The 10,345-nt window shown below is 34.9% G+C and overlaps 1 protein-coding gene across 1 annotated transcript; it reads left to right on the top strand.

Annotated features, from left to right (window-relative positions):
- The first annotated feature begins 5,400 nt into the window (after nt 1–5,400).
- Nucleotides 5,401–10,097, top strand: LOC136027997 (zinc finger protein 32-like). Its single transcript, XM_065705524.1, has 3 exons — nt 5,401–5,535; nt 7,884–8,039; nt 9,176–10,097. The coding sequence occupies exons 1-3, from the start codon at nt 5,490–5,492 to the stop codon at nt 9,880–9,882; spliced, it is 909 nt and encodes a 302-aa protein (XP_065561596.1). The 5' UTR covers nt 5,401–5,489; the 3' UTR covers nt 9,883–10,097.
- Nucleotides 10,098–10,345: the final 248 nt, after the last annotated feature.

The following is a 10,345-nucleotide window of genomic DNA, read 5'->3' as shown; positions in this document are numbered from 1 at the left end:
GAAGCTGAAAATACTTTTCTTGTTCTTCATTTCAGCAGAAGATCTATAATTATAAAACAAATTTTTTTAAGGGCATCATAGGTCATTGCCCTCTAGAAGAAGAAGGAGTAGAGGTGGGTACTTCAAAATACCTTTCTTGGGCATAATTTAGTCTGTAGGTCCATCCCTGAAAGTTTTGCTCCCGTAACCTAACCCCTTCCAAGATAGCAAAAAGTAGCTGGTCTAGAAATTTACCTTGCTACATGTATATACTAGGGTTGAATTTCAAGGTTCTAACATAATTTATTTAGAATGAAAGTAATACATCACTTGATGTCTGTTTTTATCATCTTTCATAATTCCATTATTGCTTTTGGGTAAAATTGCATTTTGAACTCTCAGAGGGCCAAAAGGTATCAAAACTGCCCATATTGGTTTGATTGTTGGGTGTTACTAGATTTATCACTTGCCTGGTGCATTTGAGGGCTATTATACCTTGCTGGATGATACTGGTTCCTCCCACTATGTCTTCCATGACTTCCTGGTCCATTCTTGGTCAGCACCAATCTTGAAGCTATCAACTAACCTGGCAGACACTGTACATTTGCTGAATGAGTTCCACAGTGGAACAACATGATAGGTTAAGAAGTTCAGCTTCTCATGCTTTCTTTAAAATTTTGACACAGTTTTTTGGGGTTTCCTTGTGTTTTGGTGTATTCGCTATGATTGAAAATGGGCTTAATAGTATCACTGGTCATTATCTTAAATGCTAGGATGACATCTCTATTTCTATGGTACATTAGGGTAGGAAGGTCAAGCTTTTTTAGTCATTGCTTATAGGAGATTTGTTTTTTGGAAAAGGAGGGCTTTTTTTTGCTCTATGCTGCACCTTCTCAAGTATCTCCATGTCACACTTAAAGTGCAGGTTGGCAACCATCATGCCAAACTTAAGATGGGGACAAACAAGGACTGTGTAGCTTCTTGATTACTCTTGGTTGGTGACTTGTCACTGAAAGCTTGATCAAACCAAGAACCTTGTTTGCCTTAGATACTTGGTTCTGACAGTGACTATGAAATTTTAGTTTATTGTCAATAATTACCCCAAGATATGCTTTTTCTTAGCACTCTGAAAAGACATATCAGCACCTGCAGAGTCAACCATGTAATAACTATGGTAGGGGTAGTTTAGACCAAGATGAAGGATTTTGCATTTGCATGGGTTGAACTCAAGTATCCAGGTTGTTGCCTACAGGCAAAGGTTGTTGAGATCTTCTTGCAGAGAAGAGCAATTTTCTGTTGAGGCTGCTGGACCAAAGAGTTCAGAATCATCTGCATATAGTTCAAAGCCATTTTTAACTACCTCAGTAGTGTCATTTACATAGAGATCAAACAGAGTTGGACCTAGTTTAGTCCCTTGGGGGACACCACTCCTAATGTGAACTGGTGTGAAGTAAATGTGGTCACCTCTTTCATCATATACAGTGACAATCTGGATTCAGTCAGATAGGAAGCTGTGGATCTACTGGGCAACATCATTTTCTATCTGATATACTGACAGCTTGATCATAAGGTAGCTGTGAGACATTTTATCAAAAGCCCTAGCTTGATCCAGTAGGAACACATCAACCAGCAAATGTTTGCTAGTTTGTTTCACTATCCTAGTTTGTTCAACAAGCAAATGTTTCACTATCCATTTTTAAGCTACTAAACAAATTTAATTGTCCTAAGATACATTCCCTCCATGTTTACTTATCTTTATCAGGCTGTTATTGGAATATGCATGTCCGGTCTGGCATTTGCAACTTTCAAATGAACTTAGTGACAAAATCGAGTCAGTCCATAAGCGTTTGCTCAGGATCATTTACAAAGAAGGCAAAATTCCATACTCCTTCCTCCTTAAAACTTCGTGCATTACCACATTAAAAGAAAGGAGGGAAAAAATTTGCCTCCTTTTTGCTAAATCAGTCATTTCCAATCCCTGTACTGAGGGCTTACTCCCTGATTTTCACAATCCCATTAGACTCCAACTCCCCCGGTCAGCCTCCTTAGCAATCCCAACTTACTCTCCAATCCATGCTGTTACAGAAAGGCTTTGCAAAAGTTTTATACCCTTTATTCTGGAGCACCTTAATAATAATTTGTGATTATGTAATTACCAAATTCCTCTATTGCCGTTTTTATTCTTTTTTATTTACTGCAATGTTTTTGTAATTTAATTGTTAAGTTTACTGATTTTCCCTTTATCTTTCATGATTTTGCTTTTTTAATTCCTTTTAATTTTAAGTGTTTGACTTAATGTACTGTTTTGAATTTTTCTTAAATTTTATTGACATATAAAGCAAATTTGGCTCTATAGAGCTTGTGATAGTCTTTTGAAAATAAATATTATCTTATCTTAACTAGAACATCCTGCTCTAGCAGATCAGTTATAGATTCATAAGCTAGTATTAGATTTGTTTCAATAGACATGCCTTTCCTGAAGCCATGCCAACCACCAAAAAGAAGGCCATTTTTTGTCATATGCACTATGATTGCATCATTGACCAGCCCTTCAATAAGTTTGGCCACAATCCAGGTCAGGCTAATGGGTTGATAGTTCCAGGCTGGGTTCTAGATCCTTTCTAAAATAATGCATGAATTTTGGCCGTCCACCTATCTACAAGCAGGCTACTAGTCTGAAATGACAGCTTGAAGAGCAACCAAAGTGGCTCAGCTACTGTATCTGCAAGTTCTTTAAGGAGCATGGGATGTATACTGTCTGGGCCTTTAGCTTTGTTGGGGTCTAGTTTACTCAGCATTTCTTAATCTTGTCCATTGTGATGTAAATTTTTGGCATTGGGTATTCCACCAACCTAGGGGCAGGGCCCAGTGGCTTGTCCAGGGGGTCCACTGAGAAGTTGGATGCAAATGTGGTGTTATGCAAATTTGCTATTTCCTCTGGATGTTCCAGCTTTTTTCCTTCAGGGTTGACCAGGAATGGAATAGTTTGCCTACTCTTGTCTTTAGCAGATATGTATCTCCAAAACCTTTTGGGTTGTCTTGGATGTTTGATACCAAGCCATCTTCTTAATCAGATATGAAGTGCCTAGTCAGTTGTGTCAGTCTATTTCTTGCTTTTGCAAAGCAATATAAGTGGTGTTTGCAATTCTTATACTTTGAAAAAGTCTTCTTCTTATGGTTCATAGCCCTTTTAATCGGCCAGTTCAAGTGTGGCAGTGTTTTTGCTGCCTTTACAAATGAACTTGGAGTATGTGTCCTTTCAGCTTGGAGCAGGGTGTTCTTAAGGTTTTGCCAGACTACATCAATGTCTCCTTTGACAATCACTTGGTCCCATTCTATTTCCTGTGTTATCTCCCTAACTTTGCTGTAGTTGGTGGAAGTTTGTTTAGTACAATTGTTTGTTTGTTGACTAAGCAGCCAGTTATGGCAGATGCAGATGTGGTTGATGACACCAATCTGAAAGACTAATTATGATAAGTAGCAATTGGCCTAATGTCAATAAAAATATGTAGTTGCAAATGAGTACATGGAAAAAGTCGTCAAAAGAGCATTTAAACATTGGAATGTGTAACATCCATGTTGTGCAAAACTCATTCATGAAAGGACTTCAGGAATTTTTCTAGGAGTTATTCAACTTTGTTGTAATTTTGAGGCATTTTTCCCTTGGTGCAATTGTTCTATATGATGCAAGGATTTTTGAGAATGTCTGAAAAAGAAATGAGATTCATAAAATAGTTCCATTCAGCAGTTCCCTTCAAGGTGGCTGACATTGGGTCATGCCATCAAAGAAACATTTAAAGAATATTATGTTGTCAGCAAAGTACCTCATGATTGTTGGCTAAGCTACCTAAAAAGGAAAACTATCCTTGCACAGAACTCCTGCATTTATTGTCTTGAATTTTTCTTTTTTTTTTTACAAAATTCACAGCAGCTTTTGAGAAGAATAAAACCCTTGTACATGCTCTTCATGCCAAGCTGAAAAACTTCTGAAACCCGACCAGGGTTGTATCTAGAATTTTTTTTTTTGGGGGGGGAGGAGGGATACAAATTTTGTAAAAATATATCAAAAATTTCTTGATTTTTGCAAGTCAGACAAATTGTTTTTTGGAGGGGGAGGGGAGCTTTCAACTCCCCAACCTGCTATTGAAATTTCTAACAGTTTGTTTGAGCCCATCTAAGGGTGCAATGGCATTTCAAGGTAGCTGCCAAACACTTGATCAAGAAGCAGTCTATATCTTCTAATAGCACTCTCAAACTGCTTAGGTGCCTGGATCCCATGGAAGGGTAAAGAGCTAGAAGTCTATCAGACACAGTTGTGCTTGCTTGAGAGATCCCAGTAGGAGTAAGTTTTGATGATGTAAGATGTGAGTGGGTATTGCTACAAGCCAAGAACTCAGTAGAACCAATGCTACCACGTGTCTACCATTACTGGAATCAAATTTTCTCTATAACAGAAACTTTTTATGGGTAAAAGTATATGCTTTTATTGAAGCTTTTAATAGCTGCATCAACATTATGCATGGCTGCACTGATGCAGAGAGGGGTTTTTTGCTCACAAGAATACTGCTTCTGTTGGGCAAAGTCTCAATGTAAAATGGTTTCAAATGGCATAAATTTTCCTATTATTTATCTATTAAAGTATTGGTATGGGAATTCTTTTTTCTTGCTTAATGCTTGACATGAGACAAGATGGGATTTTATCTCTATTTTTCAATTCAGTTTATTCAAAAAAAATAAATATAACACCAATAATAATAAGGATCCTGGAAGCGAACTTGTTGAGGACCATAACCACAAAAAAATGAAAATGAAGAAGAGAGAAAAAAAAGAAAAGAGAAAACATGGGTAATTAAAGCATATTGAATAAGAATTAGAGAGTTATAATATCAAAATTTTAGTACATTGTTATACAGTGTGCAAAAACTTCTGGATAGCTTGACACTGGAGGGTATTATATTCCATTGAAGTATATATTTATAAATGGGGGATCGCTGGGCGGAACTAGAGACACACTTGGGGACAATGAAGGAACGGTTGGATGAACGGAGACAGATGGCTTCAGAATTATTAATATTTACTGTATTTATTTAATATTAACTGTATTTTTAATGTAAGTAACTTGCAGTTGTTTTTGCTTGTGTATAGTTTCCACCACTAAATTTAAGATCTAGATGGGATATTCAAAAATTGTTGCTAACAGGAGTAGATATTACTGTAAAGCACCTGTGAAACTGTACTCTGACAACTGCAACCATTCCATCTTATCTTTATCTGGTTGTAAGTAAACACTATTCATTTTTGTAGACACAATAAGCAACCTACAAACAAAACAATAACAATCATCAGTGAATTGGTCAAAATGTACCTATGTAACCAGTACTTTTTTTAATTTTCTAGTTTCTTTTTATTTTATGGCATTAGGTCTTTGGTTCAATCTTAGAAGACTGCAAGCCATTAATTGCATTATTTTGACAAGAAAAAAGACGTGAAGACTTCTTGGAATTGATGAAATGACAGAACAGATCAACCCTTTTGAGTTTGTTGCTATTAAGCTTGGTAAGTTTGCCAGTTTTGTTCAATTAACTCTGTTTATCAGTTATCTAGTCACTTTTACCTTGTGCTGATGGAATTTAGTGTCAATTCCAATAAGCCAATATTTAAATTCGGCATCATAACTAAGTCAGTTTTTTATTCAACAAATTTAATTGTCATGGAATTTATTGGACTCCAATGAAAACGAAGTTTGAAAAATTGATTAATATTTAATCCTAAGTAAGCCCAAATAAAGTATGAGGATAAGTTCAAATTTCTTCAGACAGTATTAAAACCTAAAACTAGCTGAAACTAAAATAAATAAGATCAAATTTATAACAAAATTAAGTTAAATTGATCTGAAATGATTTACCACAAATAACCACAGATTATTGCAATGTTCCCACTTCCTAAAAGTCTCAAACATCGAAGCTATATCTATGATGGGTGAGGTGGCGTCGGAGAGGTTATGTGCCCATTTTGGGTACATTGAGGCACAAGTTAAGTTGAATTCTGAAGTTAAATAGAAATGAATATAACACGTAAATAACCACAAGCACTAAAAACATGCCATCTTCTTAAAAGTCTCAAACACCACAATCATATCTGTAATGGAAGAGCTGGTGTTGGTGAGTTCATCTGTGCATTTTGGTGTATGAACTATGGAAATTGGAAATTTGTTGAATTTTGGTTCCAGCACGGTAAAGTATACTTGATTTTGTGCTCAAATATTGGTTAAAATAGGTGAGAGGACAGAGTTTGTCAAAGGGGAAGTGTCCACACTTTAAACTTTCTACATTTCAGTTTCATAGGGTTTTCCATCTTAAAATAAGATATAGCCTTTTTGCTGTTTTGCTAACTAAGTTTTAAGGGAGGCACAACTAAGTATATCTTCAGCTCTATCTTTTACCATTCATTGCTTAGATTGTTTTTGGACTCAATGTTGAAATAAGGAATTATTTAAGAGTATTGATCTCAGTTAACTAAGTTTAGCCCTCTCACCTACTCAGTCTTTAACACAACAATACAGTATTTGTATAGATTCCAGGGAACAAAAAGTTATGATGACCCAGGGAAGAAACGTTGCTCTTCTTAGTCAGTGATACTGTATAGACTGTGTTATTCCTAAGCTGGAGACTACTAAAACCATCAAGTTGTTTACAAAACCCCCAAAATAAACCAATCTTGATTTATTCTATTGATTGATTGATCTATTGATTGAGACAGGGTACCAAGCTATTGGATTTATAAAAAACGCCCGCAAGTCTCTGTTGAAAGATGCGCTACATCCAATATTCATAGAGAAATAGTATAAAAGTAAACTAAATTGTAATTTGGTGGATAAAATACACTGAAAATCAATATAGCTAATTTGTTTTCAATTAATGTTTGGCTTGATTGTTGCTTCAGTTCCTGTTCTTTTTGGGTTTCAGTTAATTTTTCATGAGTTTCCTGGTAATTTCAAGTATGAATTGTCAAAGATGACTTTCTTCGCATTCATTATAAGCCTCTATAACGCTTTTTGCTGTATATTAAACCATTTCCACTTCGGATTTTGTGTTCATAAATCAGGTTAAGACTGAATTTAAGAATTAGTCTTTGAAGATTTTCATGAGAAGGCTCATTTGAACTGGAATAAAAAGCTCTAGTGCAGGTTTTCAAAAATGAGAGCAATAATCCCTCCACAAAGGACTGATTTCTACCATTTATTGGAAATAATGAAATATTGAAAATGTTGTTAACACATGAATAACCTATATTTGTTACTCTTATCTCAGGAAAATGGAAGGCTCCACAGAGAATTCATACAACGTTGAAGGGTTCAAATAACTTATAATCAACAGTTGTGTAGGTTACGGCATCTATTTAGGTTTGTACTGGGTTTTGTGCCATATTTTGTTGACGTTGAAGATTGTGATGGCATTGTTCTTCTGATGCAATATTTCTTTCTTCTTCTCTTTCATTTTTGACTCGTTCTGATTTTTGCTGTTGCTGTCTTCTAACAGCGGCATATTGTTCACTTTCGGGGGCAGGGGGGTGGAAATGATGTAATTTATTCTTCTGACATGTGGTCATAAGTGTGGTGTCAATCATATGATTTTCAGTGTCAATTATGTATGTAGGTATGTTCTTAAAATATGCTCTAAAATATGAAATCCCTCTTGTTTTTCTTTCTACTAAAATTAAGGATCTTAATGAATTTTCTCAAACTCGTGACTTGTATAAATCGTTTTTTTTTTAGGACAGAAAACCCCAGGAAACTAAATTTCCCCAAAAAAATATCGAGCCGTTTAATAGAAAAAATAAATAAATAAGTACACAATTATTGCTCATTTAAAGAGATAAGATATATATCTTTTTTTTTTTTTTAGAACTGGAAGTTGAAGATGAGATCACTGGAGAAACTGATTTTGACTACGAACCTTATCAAACTGATAACCCAAAGGCCAGACTATTCCTTCCAGAACCTGAAGAAAGCGCTAAGTCTGGCTCTTATGAAATGGCGTCTATGGCTTGGAATGATTCAGGTATATCTTCATACACTAAACTAAGTAACTTCTGTTAATAATGGTTGAATACTATGTCTTATAAGTTAGGGAAATACGCCTTTTATCACAGGGGGCCAGAAATTTTGAAATAGCTTTAAAGTATTAATGGTATTATTTTTCTTAAGTTCATTTGTTTTTCTTGGAATCATTTTTCAGAAGTAAAAGTCATGTTTTCCAGTTTATGTGTACTTAGAATTTCTTAAAGTTTGTATAATTTTTAGAGATCAGTATCAATGTAATTTATAGTATTATGATTTTGATCAATTATAGACCTAAAATAAAAGCATGTTGAATCGTTTTTTTTTTGGAAAAAAAAACTCACATATTTCAATCATATTCTTAGATTAATTGAGCCAAAATGATTTGTTCACAGACTTAGAAAGTACATATGCATGCTCATATCATTAATTATATTCATGTGACGTATTGTTACATTTTTAGATGTAATTATCTCGCATTAGTTTATATTTTAGTATCAAATGACTGTAAGGACTTTTTTTCAACCGTAAATTCTTTTTTAATGGATAAATAAGATCAAATCCTTTCGGTCATTTCTCCTAGACTGTCTCCAAAGATAATTCCTTTGCTCAAATACGAGTTGGCTCAGAGTTGTGGAACAGTTTTTGTATGCAATTCCCATCAAGGATATTCCAATGACTTGCATGTGTTTTGCTAAAATTTTGCTCTGTATTATTGAAGCATCTACTTTTATCACCTAAATTTGGTAATTAATATAAAATGAGAAGCAATTGAACAGTAAATGGCAGTGTACTCCTGTCATGTTGTTCTAAATGTGTACTTTGAAAATTTGAGTATGTTTATAAAAAGTAGCGGAAGCCAATAAATATCCATTATCATAACCCTGTTGCATTTGCCGATTATATTGCAACCAGTGTTCTTGGATTTTGTTGTCCTCATGTCGTTCATGAATGTTTTCAGTTTGGCCGAGAAGAACACATATTTGAATAGATTCCTTAGTAAATTTTGTTATTCAAAGCGGGAAATTTATAAAATGCAAGCATATTTCATATGCAAATAGCCAAAACCAATGATTTTTATTATAATTTTTACAGTAATCTGCATAATCTGTATAATGTTCTGAATATCTATTCTAGGTATCACTAATGCATCATCGCTCCTGACTAGTCCATTCAAACAAACAAATAATATTTCGTCCATGCAAAGTTTTTCAAATATATGCTTAAAACAATGTACAGAGTCAGACTACAAATATGAGGCAGCAGATAACACCACAGTTTTTGATGAGTTCAAAATTTCAAACCAGGAGGACCCCGAGCCAGAGCCAAGAGATGTTGAAAGTGTTACAACCAAAATATTGCCAAGCAAAAAGCTGTTATATAAGTGCCCAGTGTGTAGCAAATATTACCCAAATGGTCGTTTATCAATACATATGAGGGTTCATACTAAGAAAAAGTTGGTTCATACGGTGAAGAGGCTGGTTCGTACCAAGGAAATATCTTATAAGTGTGATGCTTGTAATAAAACTTTTACCCGAAAGGCCGGTTTGGAGGTTCATCAAAGAATTCATAATGGGGAAAAACCTTACGTGTGTGATGTTTGCAAGAAAAGTTTCCGCCAAATGTCTGCATTATCTGTACATCAAAGTAGTCATTCTGGGGAAAAGCCTTTTGAATGCGATGTTTGTAAACACCAATTCAGCAGAAAAGATTATCTTACTATCCACCAAAGAATTCATACTGGCGAGAAGCCTTACATATGCAATGTATGCAAGATGAGTTTCCGTACAACTAGTCAGTTGTCTATACACAAAAGGAAGCCATGCCAAGGGAAAACCTTTTGAATGTGGCATTTGTAAGAAACATTCCTACTCGTTTTGATTTATCTGAGCACTAACGATTCCATACTGGGGAGGAACTTCATCCATGTGATAATCGCAAGAAAAGATTGCCGAAAAACTCCACATTGTCTCGATACTTAAGAACTCAATCAGGCAAAGGACTCTTTGAGTGTGACACATTTTAGAAAATTTTCATCCAAATATATGGTTTGTTTTGACATCAGTTAACTAACTTTTAGGATAGACACTTTTATTTTAATACCATATAGAGCACAAGCAGTGCCTATTTAGATAAGGAAGTGAGCTCTACCTTTTATTTTTTTTTAAATACCACTTCATATGGGAGTTGTCATGGAAGTTTTGGAAGAAGCTCATTCGATTGAACATTGAAAGTTCATGTATCCCTTGTAAAAGTTAAAAGTGACTAGATGACATTCATTCACCCCCCCCCTCGCCATTTTAGATG

Source organism: Artemia franciscana, chromosome 6 (genome assembly GCF_032884065.1).
Source record: "Artemia franciscana chromosome 6, ASM3288406v1, whole genome shotgun sequence".
In the NCBI taxonomy this organism is placed as follows: domain Eukaryota; kingdom Metazoa; phylum Arthropoda; class Branchiopoda; order Anostraca; family Artemiidae; genus Artemia; species Artemia franciscana.
The sequence above is the reverse complement of the archived record's forward strand: the minus strand, read 5'-3'. Positions and strand labels throughout refer to the sequence as shown.

What these genes read in the sequence shown, in the direction of transcription:
- LOC136027997 (XM_065705524.1), top strand. Translation starts at nt 5,490, where the DNA reads ATGACAGAACAGATCAACCCTTTTGAGTTTGTTGCTATTAAGCTTG. An exon ending in GTTTGTTGCTATTAAGCTTG is followed by an intron (nt 5,536 to 7,883) that starts GTAAGTTTGCCA and finishes TTTTTTTTTTAG; the next exon opens with AACTGGAAGTTGAAGATGAG. An exon ending in TATGGCTTGGAATGATTCAG is followed by an intron (nt 8,040 to 9,175) that starts GTATATCTTCAT and finishes TATCTATTCTAG; the next exon opens with GTATCACTAATGCATCATCG.